The following is a 17,357-nucleotide window of genomic DNA, read 5'->3' as shown; positions in this document are numbered from 1 at the left end:
GTAACATGTCTGATTATAATAACAGTCTGGTGTAACATGTCTTATTGATTATAATAACAGTCTGGTGTAACATGTCTTATTGATTATAATAACAGTCTAGTGTAACATGTCTTATTGATTATAATAACAGTCTGGTGTAACATGTCTGATTATAATAACAGTCTAGTGTAACATGTCTGATTATAATAACAGTCTAGTGTAACATGTCTGATTATAATAACAGTCTGGTGTAACATGTCTGATTGATTATAATAACAGTCTGGTGTAACATGTCTGATTATAATAACAGTCTGGTGTAACATGTCTTATTATAATAACAGTCTGGTGTAACATGTCTTATTGATTATAATAACAGTCTGGTGTAACATGTCTGATTGATTATAATAACAGTCTGGTGTAACATGTCTGATTATAATAACAGTCTAGTGTAACATGTCTGATTATAATAACAGTCTAGTGTAACATGTCTGATTATAATAACAGTCTGGTGTAACATGTCTGATTATAATAACAGTCTAGTGTAACATGTCTGATTATAATAACAGTCTAGTGTAACATGTCTGATTATAATAACAGTCTGGTGTAACATGTCTGATTATAATAACAGTCTGTGAACATGTCTGATTATAATAACAGTCTGGTGTCCATGTCTGATTATAATGATTGTGTAACATGTCATTATAATAACAGTGCATCTCCAGGTGTGTGATTATAATAACAGTCTTTAATAACAGATTATCTAACAGGGGTGTGATTGGTTGTCATTTAATAACAGTGCATCTCCAGGTGTGTGATTGGTTGTCATTTAATAACAGTGCATCTCCAGGTGTGTGATTGGTTGTCATTTAATAACAGTGCATCTCCAGGTGTGTGATTGGTCGTCATTTAATAACAGTGCATCTCCAGGTGTGTGATTGGTCGTCATTTAATAACAGTGCATCTCCAGGTGTGTGATTGGTCGTCATTTAATAACAGTGCATCTCCAGGTGTGTGATTGGTTGTCATTTAATAACAGTGCATCTCCAGGTGTGTGATTGGTTGTCATTTAATAACAGTGCATCTCCAGGGGTGTGATTGGTCGTCATTTAATAACAGTGCATCTCCAGGTGTGTGATTGGTCGTCATTTAATAACAGTGCATCTCCAGGCGTGTGATTGGTCGTCATTTAATAACAGTGCATCTCCAGGTGTGTGATTGGTCGTCATTTAATAACAGTGCATCTCCAGGGGTGTGGCTCTTTGCGTGTCTTCAGTGTGTATCTCCACAGGCGAGGGCAGCCGTCTTTAAAGGCCCTGATGACATCACACGACACCACACAGTAACAGTGGACCTCTCTGAGGAGGCTGCAGGCTGCGGCCAGGGAGCGCAGGGCGGAGTCCAGCTCTGGAGACGAGGTGGTCTGCAGTATGATTGTCTCCAGGGCGTGGCTGTAGCTCTGGGTGACCAGGTGTGTCTGCTGGACCAGGTCAGTAAATGTGAGGAGTTCCAGGTGCTGCAGAGGAACGCTGGGCTGCAATACGGAGCTGAAATGATCCATGGGAAGAGTGTGGTCCAATATCAGGCTTACCTGGAAAATATTACACATATTACACATTAATACACATTAATACACATATTACTACAACATACCACAACATATTACACATATTACTACAACATACCACAACATATTACACATTAATACACATATTACTACAACATACCACAACATATTACAACATTAATACACATATTACTACAACATACCACAACATACTACAACATAATACACATATTACTACAACATACCACAACATATTACACATTAATACACATATTACTACAACATATTACACATATTACTACAACATACCACAACATATTACACATTAATACACATATTACTACAACATATTACACATTACTACAACATATTACTACAACATATTACACCAACATATTACACCAACATATTACACCAACATATTACACATAGTACTACAACATATTACACATTAATACGTATATTACTACAACATATTACACATAGTACTACAACATATTACACATAGTACTACAACATATTACACATAGTACTACAACATATTACACATTAATACACATATTACTACAACATATTACACAGTACTACAACATATTACACATTAATACAAATATTACTACAACATATTACACAGTACTACAACATATTACACATTAATACGTATATTACTACAACATTATACTACAACATATCACACATTAATACACAGTACTACAACATATTACACATAGTACTACAACATATTACTCATTAATACGTATATTACTACAACATATTACACATTAATACACAGTACTACAACATATTACACATTAATACACAGTACTACAACATATCACACATTAATACACATAGTACTACAACATATTACATACACATTAATACACATAGTACTATAACATATTACTACAACATTACACATTAATACGTATTTTACTGCAACATATTACACATTACACATATTACTACAACATATTACACAGTAATACAACATATTACACATTCATCCAAATAGTACTACAACATATTACACAGTACTACAACATATTACACATTAATACACATATTACTACAACATATTACACATAGTACTACAACATATTACACATTAATACACATATTACTACAACATATTACACATAGTACTACAACATACACATTAATACGTATTTTACTACAACATACTACACATTAATACACATATTACTACAACATATTACACATTACACATATTACTACAACATATTACACAGTACTACAACATATTACACATTAATACAAATAGTACTACAACATATTACACATAGTACTACAACATATTACTACAAAATATTACACATTAATACACATTACTACAACATAGTACTACAACATTACATAGTACTTCAACACAGTACTACAACATATTACACATTACTACAACATAATACTACAACATATTACACATTAACATTACATTAATACAAACACATTATTACAATATATTAGACATGAATACAACATTATTAGACATTAATACAACATAGTACACACATTAATAGAACATAACATACAGGGCATTCAAAAGTATTCAGACCCCTTGAATTTTTCTACATTTTTTTACATTACAGCCTTATTCTAAAATAATTCTATGCTTTTTTCCCCCTCATCAACCTATACACAATACCCCATATTGACAAAGCAAAAACTGGTTTTAGATATTTTTGCAAATGTATAAAAAAAACATTTAAAAAAACAAAATATGACATTTACATAAGTATTCAGACCCTTTACTCAGTACTTTGTTGAAGCACCTTTGGCAGCAATTACAACCTTGAGTCTTCTTGGGTATGACGCTACAAGCTTGTCACACCTGTATTTGGGGAGTTTCTCCCATTCTTCTCTGCAGATCCTCTCAAGGTCTGTCAGGTTGGATGGAGAGCGTCGCTGCACAGCTATTTTCAGGGCTTTCCAGACATGTTCGATCGGGTTCAAGTCCGGGCTCTGGCTGGGCCACTCAACGACATTCAGAGACTTGTCTCGAAGCCACTCCTGCGTAGTCTTAGCTGTGTACTTAGGGTCATTGTCTTGTTGGAAAGTGAACCTTTGCCCCAGTCTGAGGTCCTGAGCACTCTGGAGCAGGACTTTCATCATGGATCTCTCTGTACTTTACTCCATTCATCTTTCCCTCGATCCTGACTAGTCTCTCAGTCCCGACTGCTGAAAAACATTACCCACAGCATGATGTTGCCACCCTTCATGCTTCACTGTAGGGATGGTGCCAGATTTCCTCCAGACGCTTGGTATTCAGGCCAAAGAGTTCAATCTTGGTTTCATCAAACCAGAGAATCTTGTTTCTCATGGTCTGAGAGTCTTTAGAGTCTTTTGGCAAACTCCAAGCAGGCTGTCATGTGCCTTTTACTGAGGAATGGCTTCCGTCTGGCCACTCTACCATAAAGGCCTGATTGGTGGAGTGTTGCAGAGATGGTTGTCCTTCTGGAAGGTTCTCCCATCCCCACATAGTGACACGACTTCTGCCGAAGTTGGTCCCTCTCCTTGTTCGCCGGTCGACGTCACCGGCTTTCTATCACCACCGATCCATGTTTCATCTTATTCATACACACCTGGTTTCCATTCTATGAATTAATGTTCCTTATTTAACCCTCGGGCTTCCCTCTCTGTTTTGTGCGTTATTGTTCGTTCTTTTGTGCTCTGGAAGATTGTGTTTTTTCCTTAATATATGCCATTTAGCAGACGCTTTTATCCAAAGCGACTTATAGTCATGTGTGCATACATTCTACGTATGGGTGGTCCCGGGAATCGAACCCACTACCCTGGCGTTACAAGCGCCATGCTCTACCAACTGTGGTACATTACTGACTCCGCATTTTCCCCAACCACCTCACACATAGGAGCTCCATCAGAGTGACCATCAGGTTCTTGGTCACCTCCCTGACCAAGGCCCTTCTCTCCCGATTGCTCAGTTTGGCCGGTCGGACAGCTCTAGGAAGAGTCTTGGTGGCTCCAAACTTCTTCCATTTAAGAACGATGGGGGACACTGTGTTCTTGGGTACCTTCAATGCTGCAGAAATGTGTTGGTACCCTTACCCAGATCTGTGCCTGGACACAATCCTGTCTTGGAGCTCTACGGACAATTCCTTCGACCTCATGGCTTGGTTTTTGCTCTGACATGCACTATCAACTGTGTATTGTAAGTCGCTCTGGATAAGAGCGTCTGCTAAATGACTTAAATGTAAATGTAAATGTATTGGTATTTTATTAGAATCCCCATTAGCTGTTGCAAAAGCAACAGCTACTCTTCCTGGGGGTCCACACGGAACACAGAACACGGAACACAGAACACGAAACATGTTTACAGAACATAATACAGAACATCAATAGACAAGAACAGCTCAAGCACAGAACTAAATACATTTTTTGAAAGGCACAAGTAGCCTTCATAACAATACATAGACACAAACTATCCAATAGGGATAGTTACAATGAAGAGCAAAACGTGCCTCTCTGTTCTGGACCAGCTGCAGCTTAACTAGGTCTTTCCTTGCAGCACTGGACCACACGACTGGACAATAATCAAGAATAGACCAAACTATTGCTTTTTGGAGTGTGGGGTCAAAAAAGCTGAACATCTCTATTACGGACAGACCTCTCCCCATATTTTCAACCATTGACCATGACAGTTTACAATCTAAGGTAACGCCAAGTAATTTAGTCTCCTCAACTTGTTCAACAGCCACACCATTCATTACCAGATTCAACTGAGGTCTAGAATTTATGGAATGATTTGTACTAATTATAATGCTCTTAGTTTTAGACATGTTCAGGACCGGTTAATTACTGTCCCCCCATTCCAAAACAGACTGCAACTCTTTGTTAACTTCTTTGGGACTGGGGGGCAGTATTGAGTAGCTTGGATAAAAAGGTGCCCAGAGTAAACTGCCTGCTACTCAGGCCTAAAAGCTAGAATATGCATATAATTAGTATATTTGGATAGAAAACACTGAAGTTTCTAAAACTGTTTGAATGATGTCTGTGAGTATAACAGAACTCATATGGCAGGCAAAAACCTGAGAAAAAAATCCAACCAGGAAGTGGGAAATGTGAGGTTTGTAGTTTTTCAACTCATTGCCTATCCAATATACAGTGCCTATGGGGTCATATTGCATTTCCTAAGGCTTCCACTAGATGTCAACAGTCTTTAGAACCTTGTTTCAGGCTTCTACTGTGAAAGGGGAGAGAAAGACAGCTGTTTCAACCAGGTGTTTAGCTGATCATGCGCGCTCCTGTGAGAGGTAGCTGCGGTCCATTGCATTTCTAAAGACAAAGGAATTCTCCGGGTTGGAACATTATTGAAGATTTATGTTAAAAACATCCTAAAGATTGATTCGATAGATCGTTTGACATGTTTCTACAGACTGTAACAGAACGTTTGGACTTTGTCTAGACCTAGTGATCGCTCCTCATGAATTTGGATTTGTGAACTAAATGCGCGAACAACAAGGAGGTATTTGGACCTAAATGATGGACTTTATCGAACTAAACAAACCCGGACAACGCTGGGTCAATTATATATTACCCCAAAAATATAAAAACCTGTTTTCGCTTTGTTATTATGGGGTATTTTAAAATAAGGCTGTAATGTAACAAAATGTGGAAAAAGTCAAGGGGTCTGAATACTTTCCGAATGCACTGCATATTAATACAACAGGTGTAGACTTTACAAAGAAATGCTTGCTTACAAGCAATGCAGTTAAGAAAATAATAGTTAAGAAAATATTTACTAAATAACCTAAAGTAAAAAACAGAAATAAAATAAAGTAAGAATCAAATAACAATGTGGAGGCTATATACAGGGTGTTACGGTACAGAGTCAATGTGGAGGCTATATACAGGGTGTTACGGTACAGAGTGAATGTGGAGGCTATATACAGGGTATTACGGTACAGAGTCAATGTGGAGGCTATATACAGGTGTTATGGTTATGGTACAGAGTCAGAGTCAATGCGGAGGCTATATACAGGGGGTACAGGTACAGAGTCAATGTGGAGGCTCTCCACATTAACCATAGGAGTGGACATTGTCAGGCTCTCCACATTAACCATAGGAGTTGACAAGCCAGGCTACTATTGCCCTGCACGTTACATGTCTATTTATTTCCCAATAAATGATTGATTGAAATAATCGTTTGCAGTTTCCTCCTCAAAGCACCTTTCGCTGACCTTTAACCCCGGGTGTCTGTGCTTCAGTCCAGCCCACACGCTGTCCTCCAGAGGGGGGATGTATTTGGCAAAGCGCTCGCAGTACAACTCCATGGCCAGGAGGGGGCAGCGTTGAGGCAACAGCAGCTCATCCACCACCTTCTGGGACAGGCTGGAGAAGAAGAATGTCGCTACAATTATTAACTTAGAATCAACTTGGTCTCTTTTTCATTTCTGATGTGATCAACCGTTGACTTCAAGCATCCTTCATTAATTTACACATGAGGATAAGTCTGAATGACCAAAAGTAGTGCACTATATAGGGAATAGGGCTCTGGTCTAAAGTAGTGTACTAGATAGGGAATAGGGCTCTGGTCTAAAGTAGTGCACTAGATAGGAAATAGGGCTCTGGTCTCTGGTCTAAAGTAGTGTACTATATAGGGAATAGGGCTCTGGTCTAAAGTAGTGCACTATATAGGGAATAGGGCTCTGGTCTAAAGTAGTGTACTATATAGGGAATAGGGCTCTGGTCTAAAGTAGTGTACTATATAGGGAATAGGGCTCTGGTCTAAAGTAGTGCACTAGATAGAGAATAGGGAGCCATTTGGAACACAGCCAGGAGTTGAGCACTGTGGTTCTCTCCATACCTGGTATAGAACATCCCTAGTGTGTTGAGAAGTGTGGTTCTCTCCATACTTGGTATAGAACATCCCTAGTGTGTTGAGCACCGTGGTTCTCTCCATACCTGGTATAGAACAGCCCTAGTGTGTTGAGAAGTGGACACAGTCCCAGTACCTCCACCACAGCCTCTGGCTCCACTTTACACACCAGTGTCTGATTGTTGACCAATAGACTCCTCAGGTTGGGGCTCTGCCGGGCCAAGACCCTCACCAGGGATTGGCTGAGGGTGAAGGGCACGCCCCTCAGGTCCAAGTGGGAGAGGAAGGCTCCTCCCACGTGTTCCGGAGATGCAGTGAGAGCGGCCTCCAGCCCTTCCTCCAGGTCGTGACCTATAGTCACATTTACATTAGTGTCATTTAGCATAGTGGTTCTAAACTCAAGTCCTCCCAAACAGTACTTGCTGTTGTTATAGCCAGTTTAGAACAAATTCTTATTTTCAATGACGGCCTAGGAACAGTGGGTTAACTGCCTGTTCAGGGGCAGAACGACAGATTTTGTACCTTGTCAGCTCGGGGATTTGAACTTGCAACCTTTCGGTTACTAGTCCAATGCTCTAACCACTAGGCTACCCTGCCGGCATTGTGTAAGCATAGTCTGGGCATAGTGTGGGCATAGTGTGGGCATAGTGTGGGCATAGTGTGGGCATAGTGTGGGCATAGTGTGGGCATAGTGTGGGCATAGTGTAGGCATAGTGTAGGCATGTGGGCATAGTGTAGGCATAGTGTGGGCAAAGTGGGCAAAGTGTGGGCATTGTGTGGGCATAGTGTGGGCATAGTGTAGGCATTGTGTAGGCATAGTGTGGGCATAGTGTAGGCATAGTGTGGGCATAGTGTGGGCATAGTGTGGGCATAGTGTGGGCATAGTGTAGGCATAGTGTGGGCATAGTGTGGGCATAGTGTGGGCATAGTGTGGGCATAGTGTGGGCATAGTGTGGGCATAGTGTGGGCATAGTGTGGGCATAGTGTGGGCATAGTGTGGGCATAGTGTGGGCATAGTGTAGGCATAGTGTGGGCATAGTGTAGGCATAGTGTAGGCATAGTGTGGGCATAGTGTGGGCATTGTGTAGGCATTGTGTGGGCATTAAGTAGTAGATACCAAAAAGCTCAGTAGTTACACAGTATTCTTAAGGGAAACATCCCAATGGATCCCTCATTACTACTGAAATGACAACAGGTTTATTACACATCTCAATAGCAAAGCAGGAGGTAATGATGATTCAGTAGTATTTTTCCATGAGGGTCCCCTGGTGCCCAGGATGGGCCAAGGAAAGGGATGGAAGCAATACTGTTACATCTGATTCAACCAACTAATCATCAAGGCCTTTGATGAGTTGAATCAGGAGAGTTAGTTTGGGGCGACAACAGCGTGTGCTATCGGGAGGCACCTGAGGACCGGAGTTGAATCAGGAGAGTTAGTTTGGGGGGACAACAGCGTGTGCTATCGGGAGGCACCTGAGGACCGGAGTTGAATCAGGAGAGTTAGTTTGGGGCGACAACAGCGTGTGCTATCGGGAGGCACCTGAGGACCGGAGTTGAATCAGGAGAGTTAGTTTGGGGGGACAACAGCGTGTGCTATCGGGAGGCACCTGAGGACCGGAGTTGAATCAGGAGAGTTAGTTTGGGGCGACAACAACGTGTGCTATCGGGAGGCACCTGAGGACCGGAGTTGAATCAGGAGAGTTAGTTTGGGGCGACAACAACGTGTGCTATCGGGAGGCACCTGAGGACCGGAGTTGAATCAGGAGAGTTAGTTTGGGGCGACAACAACGTGTGCTATCGGGAGGCACCTGAGGACCGGAGTTGAATCAGGAGAGTTAGTTTGGGGCGACAACAACAACAGCGTGTGCTATCGGGAGGCACCTGAGGACCGGAGTTGACAAACACTGATTTCAGAAGACGCTCTTTATCTAGAGCGACTGAGGCTGCATTTAAGACAGGCAGCCCAGTTCTTTTGGTCTTTTGACCAATCACATCAGATTTATTTCTCATTAGAGCTGATCTGATTGGATGTTGTTTACCTGAGTAGAAGAGAGGGACTCCTCCAGAACAGGACAGGGACAAGGTTCGCAGGGGACCGCTGGTGGCCAGGCGGAGGACGGACAGGGCAGCGCTGCGATTGGCTGGATCGCTCAGCGAACTGATGGTGATCTTCAGGTGACGGACCAATGGCAGGAGAGAGGAGAAATACTGCAGAGCAGGGTCCTCCCGTTCCCCGGTCTCACACCTGCAGACGGAGAGAGTAGCGGGATCTATTGCAGTGCGATATCAGATTCAGACTGCAGAGAGCAGAGGGCTGAGGGCAGTCTGGTCTATTAGCTGGTTTAATACATCAGTATTAGTTTATAGAAGCAACGTAGTCTTTTAGTCCAAGTTTCTATTTCCTTTTTAGACAGGCCTTTTTAGACAGGCCTTTTAGACAGGCCTTTTTAGACAGGCCTTTTAGACAGGCCTTTTAAGACAGGCCTTTTAGACAGGCCTTTTAAGACAGGCCTTTAAGACAGGCCTTTTAAGACAGGCCTTTTAAGACAGGCCTTTTAAGACAGGCCTTTTAAGACAGGCCTTTTTAGACAGGCCTTTTAGACAGGCCTTTTAGACAGGCCTTTTTAGACAGGCCTTTTAGACAGGCCTTTTAAGACAGGCCTTTTAAGACAGGCCTTTAAGACAGGCCTTTTAAGACAGGCCTTTTAGACAGGCCTTTTTAGACAGGCCTTTTAAGACAGGCCTTTTAAGACAGGCCTTTTAAGACAGGCCTTTTAAGACAGGCCTTTTAGACAGGCCTTTTAGACAGGCCTTTTAAGACAGGCCTTTTAGACAGGCCTTTTAGACAGGCCTTTTAGACAGGCCTTTTAGACAGGCCTTTTAAGACAGGCCTTTTAGACAGGCCTTTTTTAGACAGGCCTTTTTTAGACAGGCCTTTTTTAGACAGGCCTTTTTAGACAGGCCTTTTTAGACAGGCCTTTTTTAGACAGGCCTTTTTAGACAGGCCTTTTTAGACAGGCCTTTTTAGACAGGCCTTTTTTAGACAGGCCTTTTTAGACAGGCCTTTTTTAGACAGGCCTTTTTAGACAGGCCTTTTTAGACAGGCCTTTTTAGACAGGCCTTTTTAGACAGGCCTTTTTAGACAGGCCTTTTTAGACAGGCCTTTTTAGACAGGCCTTTTTTAGACAGGCCTTTTTTAGACAGGCCTTTTTAGACAGGCTTTTTTTAGGCAGGCCTTTTTTAGACAGGCCTTTTTTAGACAGGCCTTTTTTAGACAGGCCTTTTTTAGACAGGCCTTTTTAGACAGGCCTTTTTAGACAGGCCTTTTTAGACAGGCCTTTTTTAGACAGGCCTTTTTTAGACAGGCCTTTTTAGACAGGCTTTTTTTAGGCAGGCCTTTTTTAGACAGGCCTTTTTTAGACAGGCCTTTTTTAGACAGGCCTTTTTTAGACAGGCCTTTTTAGACAGGCCTTTTTAGACAGGCCTTTGTTTCTGCTTATAATGACCCACATCTTGGGTATTGACTACTTGTTAGTCAATTAGATACATTCGGAAATTATTCAGAGCCATTGACTTTTTCCACATTTTGTTACAGCCTTATTATACAATTGATTAAATAAATAAAACAACTCAGTAATCTACACACAATACCCCATGATGACATCACAATACCCCATGATGACATCACAATACCCCATGATGACATCACAATACCCCATGATGACATCACAATACCCCATGATGACATCACAATACCCCATAATGACATCACAATACCCCATAATGACATCACAATACCCCACAATGACATCACAATACCCCATAATGACATCACAATACCCCATAATGACATCACAATACCCCATAATGACAAAGCAAAATCAGTTTTTTTGAAATTTGTGTAAATGTATCAAATTTAAAACAGAAATACCTTATTTACATGAGACTTGATATTGAGCTCTAGTGCATCCTGTTTCCATTGATCATCCTTGAGATGTTTCTACAACTTGATACAACTTATGTGTCTCTGTGTTGTCTGATTAACACCTTTTGTCCAGTTTCTCTCCATTTCTAAACGATGCCAGTAGGTATATGCACCATAAACCAGACTTTCTACATGATCTTTATGACATGATATTGTTAAGTGCAAATCGAAACCCTGTATTCTGGCTAATTAAAAATATTACTGGTCCAACACTCTAACCACTAGGCTACCTGCTGGTTACTAGTCCAACACTCTAACCACTAGGCTACCTGCTGGTTACTAGTCCAACACTCTAACCACTAGGCTACCTGCTGGTTACTAGTCCAACGCTCTAACCACTAGGCTACCTGCTGGTTACTAGTCCAACACTCTAACCACTAGGCTACCTGCCTCTAACCACTAGGCTACCTGCTGGTTACTAGTCCAACGCTCTAACCACTAGGCTACCTGCTGGTTACTAGTCCAACACTAACCACTAGGCTACCTGCTGGTTACTAGTCCAACACTCTAACCACTAGGCTACCTGCTGGTTACTAGTCCAACACTCTAACCACTAGGCTACCTGCTGGTTACTAGTCCAAGGCACTCTAACCACTAGGCTACCTGCTGGTTACTAGTCCAACACTCTAACCACTAGGCTACCTGCTGGTTACTAGTCCAACACTCTAACCACTAGGCTACCTGCTGGTTACTAGTCCAACACTAACCACTAGGCTACCTGCTGGTTACTAGTCCAACACTAACCACTAGGCTACCTGCTGGTTACTGGTCCAACGCTCTAACCACTAGGCTACCTGCTGGTTACTAGTCCAACACTCTAACCACTAGGCTACCTGCTGGTTACTAGTCCAACACCCCTACCACTAGGCTACCTGCTGGTTACTAGTCCAACACTCTAACCACTAGGCTACCTGCTGGTTACTAGTCCAACCCTAACCACTAGGCTACCTGCCGGTTACTAGCCCAACACTCTAACCCCTAGGATACCTACTGGTTACTAGTCCAACTCTCTAACCACTAGGCTACCTGCTGGTTACTAGTCCAACACTCTAACCACTAGGCTACCTGCTGGTTACTAGTCCAACGCTCTAACCACTAGGCTACCTGCTGGTTACTAGTCCAACACTAACCACTAGGCTACCTGCTGGTTACTAGTCCAACACTCTAACCACTAGGCTACCTGCTGGTTACTAGTCCAACACCCCTACCACTAGGCTACCTGCTGGTTACTAGTCCAACACTCTAACCACTAGGCTACCTGCTGGTTACTAGCCCAACACTCTAACCACTAGGATACCTACTGGTTACTAGTCCAACTCTCTAACCACTAGGCTACCTGCTGGTTACTAGTCCAACACTCTAACCACTAGGCTACCTGTCTCTAACCACTAGGCTACCTGTCTCTAACCACTAGGCTACCTGTCTCTAACCACTAGGCTACCTACTGGTTACTAGTCCAACACCCCTACCACTAGGCTACCTGCTGGTTACTGGTCCAACACTCTAACCACTAGGCTACCTGCTGGTTACTAGTCCAACACTCTAAGCACTAGGCTACCGGCTGGTCACTAGTCCAACCCTAACCACTAGGTTACCTGCCGGTTACTAGCCCAACACTCTAACCCCTAGGATACCTGCTGGTTACTAGTCCAACGCTCTAACCACTAGGCTACCTGCTGGTTACTAGTCCAACACCCCTACCACTAGGCTACCTGCTGGTTACTAGTCCAACACTCTAACCACTAGGCTACCTGCTGGTTACTAGTCCAACGCTCTAACCACTAGGCGACCTGCTGGTTACTAGTCCAACACTAACCACTAGGCTACCTGCTGGTTACTAGTCCAACACTAACCACTTGGCTACCTGCTGGTTACTAGTCCAACACTAACCACTAGGCTACCTGCTGGTTACTAGTCCAACACTAACCACTAGGCTACCTGCTGGTTACTAGTCCAACACTAACCACTAGGCTACCTGCTGGTTACTAGTCCAACACTCTAACCACTAGGCTACCTGCTGGTTACTAGTCCAACACTAACCACTAGGCTACCTGCTGGTTACTAGTCCAACGCTCTAACCACTAGGCTACCTGCTGGTTACTAGTCCAACACTCTAACCACTAGGCTACCTGCTGGTTACTAGTCCAACACTAACCACTAGGCTACCTGCTGGTTACTAGTCCAACACTTTAACCACCAGGCTACCTGTCTCTAACCACTAGGCTACCTGTCTCTAACCACTAGGCTACCTGTCTCTAACCACTAGGCTACCTGCTGGTTACTAGTCCAACACTAACCACTAGGCTACGTGCTGGTTACTAGTCCAACGCTCTAACCACTAGGCTACCTGCTGGTTACTAGTCCAACGCTCTAACCACTAGGCTACCTGCTGGTTACTGGTCCAACGCTCTAACCACTAGGCTGCCTGCCTCTAACCACTAGGCTACCTGCTGGTTACTAGTCCAACACTAACCACTAGGCTACCTGCTGGTTACTAGTCCAACGCTCTAACCACTAGGCTACCTGCTGGTTACTAGTCCAACGCTCTAACCACTAGGCTACCTGCTGGTTACTGGTCCAACGCTCTAACCACTAGGCTACCTGCCACTAACCACTAGGCTACCTGCCTCTAACCACTAGGCTACCTGCCTCTAACCACTAGGCTACCTGCCTCTAACCACTAGGCTACCTGCCTCTAACCACTAGGCTACCTGCCTCCCCTAAAGTATTATCATCAATCATGACAATTATATATAATATATGGTCCTCTCTTCTACAACATTAGACTACTGTTCTGGTTCTCTCTTCTACGCCACCAGACTACTGTTCTGGTCCTCTATATAATTAGATAACTGTTCTGGCCCTCTCTTCTATAACATTAGACTACTGTTCTGGTCCTCTGTATAATTAGATAACTGTTCTGGTCCTCTATAACATTAGACTACTGTTCTACTGTTCTGGTCCTCTGTATAATTAGATAACTGTTCTGGCCCTCTCTTCTATAACATTAGACTACTGTTCTGGTCCTCTATATAATTAGATAACTGTTCTGGTCCTCTATATAATTAGATAACTGTTCTGGTCCTCTATATAATTAGATAACTGTTCTGGTCCTCTATATAATTAGATAACTGTTCTGGTCCTCTATATAATTAGATAACTGTTCTGGTCCTCTCTTCTACAACATTAGACTACTGTTCTGGTCCTCTTCTATTTATTTTCAACTCTCCATTTCGCAGCATTTCTCTTATTGAATAAAACTACAATAGTTTTGCCTCAGTGAATCAACTTATTCTGCCCAAGTTACCAAAACCACTTATCATTGTCGTGTATTTTGGCGTGTTATACAGGCCCTGCGTGGAACGTGATCACTGACAAGTACAACCGGTAAAACTCTGAATCTCACCTTATTTCAGTGTACCGCCACACTCGCGGGTGGCTCATGGACTGCGACCACCTCGTACATACTGCCGACGCGCTTTCCCGTTCCTTTACCGACAGGTAGGAGAATATGTGGGCGAGGACCTCCTCGGGAAACTCCATTCCGCTGTCGACTCACCATAAATAGTACAGTAGGCTATTAACACAACAACAAGTTACATTGATATGTATTCGTTCTGTATAAGAACTGATCAATCCCTTGTGTGTGTGTGTGTGTGTTCCGTAAGCAGGAAACGAGAGAACTTTTTAAAAACGTCCGAACCAGCTGAACTTGTCCAATACGAATTCGTTCTCCGTCGCAAAAAAACGTTTCAACAATTCCCTTCGCTCTGGTCGTCACTAGATACCACAGCAGCCACATTGGCAGAAACACCATTTCTTTCAACAACAACAAAAATACTCTTCAATTCTGGTTTTGTACCTAACCACACCGCAAACCGTAATTGAAGACAAAAAAAAGCAAATTTTTGTATTCATTCATTGTTATGATTTGGACAATTCAGACTTTGTGGCTGTGCTATATAGTGGAAACTCTGCTGGAATACGTCACTTCCGGGTTGAGCTTCATAATAGTTTCCAGATAGCAAAACATATCCCCCGTTTGCGGTGGTGTAAAGTACTTTAGTGAAAATACCCCCCAAAAAACTACTTAAGTAGTATCTGTACTTTACTATTTATATTTTGAAAACTCTTACTTCACTACATTCCTAAAGAAAATGTACTTTTTACTCCATACATTTTCCCTGGCACCCAAGTACTTGTTACATTTTGAATGCTTAGCAGGACAGGAAAATGGTCAAATTCTCACACTTATCAAGAGAACATCCCTGGTCATCCCTACTGCCTCTGATCTGGAGGACTCACCTAACAGAGAACATCTCTGGTCATCCCAATTGCCTCTGATCTGGAGGACTCACTAAACAGAGAACATCCCTGGTCATCCCTACTGCCTCTGATCTGGAGGACTCACTAAACAGAGAACATCCCTGGTCATCCCTACTGCCTCTGATCTGGAGGACTCACTAAACAGAGAACATCCCTGGTCATCCCTACCGCCTCTGATCTGGAGGACTCACTAAACAGAGAACATCCCTGGTCATCCCTACTGCCTCTGATCAAGCGGACTCACTAAACAGAGAACATCCCTGGTCATCCCTACTGCCTCTGATCTGGAGGACTCACTAAACAGAGAACATCCCTGGTGATCTACTGCCTCTGATCTGGAGGACTCACTAAACAGAGAACATCCCTGGTCATCCCTACTGCCTCTGATCTAACGGACTCACTAAACAGAGAACATCCCTGGTCATCCCTACTGCCTCTGATCTGGAGGACTCACTAAACAGAGAACATCCCTGGTCATCCCTACTGCCTCTGATCTGGAGGACTCACTAAACAGAGAACATCCCTGGTCATCCCCACTGCCTCTGATCTGGAGGACTCACTAAACAGAGAACATCCCTGGTCATCCCTACTGCCTCTGATCTGGAGGACTCACTAAACAGAGAACATCCCTGGTCATCCCTACTGCCTCTGATCTGGAGGACTCACTAAACAGAGAACATCCCTGGTCATCCCTACTGCCTCTGATCTGGAGGACTCACTAAACAGAGAACATCCCTGGTCATCCCCACTGCCTCTGATCTGGAGGACTCACGAAACAGAGAACATCCCTGGTGATCTACTGCCTCCGATCTGGAGGACTCACTTAACACATGCTGCGTTTGTAAATGTTGTCTGAGTGTTGCAGTGTGCCCCTGGCTATCCGTAAATAAATAAATCAAGAAAATGGTACAGTCTGGTTTGCTTAATATAAGGAATTTGAAACTATTTATACTTTTACTTTTGATAAGTAGTATATTTTCTCAATTACATTTACTTTTTGATATTTAAATATATAAATGTATGTATGTAACCTTAATTTAACTAGGCACGTCAGTTAAGAACCACTTACACTGAGATGCAGTGCCCTTGACCGCTGCACCACTTGGGAGCCCAATTTTTAAAACGTTTACTCAAGTAGTACTTTACTGGGTGACTTTTACTTGAGTCATTTTCTATTAAGGTATCTTTACTCTTACTCAACTATGACAAATGGGTACTTTTGCTACTCTTGCTATTGTCCGCGGGCGCTACGTCCAGCGGGCGAGTGCAGTTTGCCATTCAAGACATGATTTGCATCTCTGGGGGAAGCGGTTCCCTTTCTATCAATAAATGACGCTCCCTTATCCGCTTCACCCACTTGAAGAGAAGTGTTGGTCACAACCGCCAGTAGGTGGCGGCACCTTAAACACCACAGAAGAAGCGGGGAAGCCTGAACAGGAAGTTCTTCGTAGTTTTACCATCCTCCCTGGTCGTCACTAAAAAAAAAAAAAAAAAAATGCCATTTAGCTTTTATCCAAAGCGACTTACAGTCATGTGTGCATACATTCTACGTATGGGTGGTCCCGGGAATCGAACCCACTATCCTGGCGTTACAAGCGCCATGCTCTACCAACTGTGCTACAGTTACCACAGCTAAATCTCGCCTA

At 42.9% G+C, this 17,357-nt stretch overlaps 1 protein-coding gene and 1 long non-coding RNA gene across 2 annotated transcripts; both read right to left on the bottom strand.

Annotated features, from left to right (window-relative positions):
* Window positions 1–749: 749 nt before the first annotated feature.
* fbxl8 (F-box and leucine-rich repeat protein 8) lies at window positions 750–15,346 on the bottom strand. The gene is made up of 5 exons (XM_052479891.1): window positions 14,792–15,346; window positions 9,440–9,645; window positions 7,487–7,751; window positions 6,763–6,913; window positions 750–1,567 (listed from the first exon to the last, which is right to left on the bottom strand). The coding sequence occupies exons 1-5, from the start codon at window positions 14,926–14,928 to the stop codon at window positions 1,202–1,204; spliced, it is 1,125 nt and encodes a 374-aa protein (XP_052335851.1). The 5' UTR covers window positions 14,929–15,346; the 3' UTR covers window positions 750–1,201.
* On the bottom strand, window positions 10,851–14,293 carry LOC127911889 (uncharacterized). The gene is made up of 4 exons (XR_008079782.1): window positions 13,733–14,293; window positions 13,020–13,551; window positions 12,451–12,526; window positions 10,851–11,832 (listed from the first exon to the last, which is right to left on the bottom strand). It is a non-coding gene; the product is annotated as an uncharacterized LOC127911889 (long non-coding RNA).
* Window positions 15,347–17,357: the final 2,011 nt, after the last annotated feature.

This window comes from Oncorhynchus keta, chromosome 25 (genome assembly GCF_023373465.1).
Source record: "Oncorhynchus keta strain PuntledgeMale-10-30-2019 chromosome 25, Oket_V2, whole genome shotgun sequence".
Taxonomy (NCBI): Eukaryota; Metazoa; Chordata; class Actinopteri; order Salmoniformes; family Salmonidae; genus Oncorhynchus; species Oncorhynchus keta.
This window is presented reverse-complemented; position numbering and strand designations above follow the sequence as displayed.

Coding starts and splice junctions, on each gene's coding strand:
- fbxl8 (XM_052479891.1), bottom strand. CDS start 14,928: ATGGAGTTTCCCGAGGAGGTCCTCGCCCACATATTCTCCTACCTGTCG. Junction 7,752..9,439: donor AGTCCCTCTCTTCTACTCAG/GTAAACAACATC, acceptor ATGTGACTATAG/GTCACGACCTGGAGGAAGGG. Junction 1,568..6,762: donor ACAGACACCCGGGGTTAAAG/GTCAGCGAAAGG, acceptor AATATTTTCCAG/GTAAGCCTGATATTGGACCA.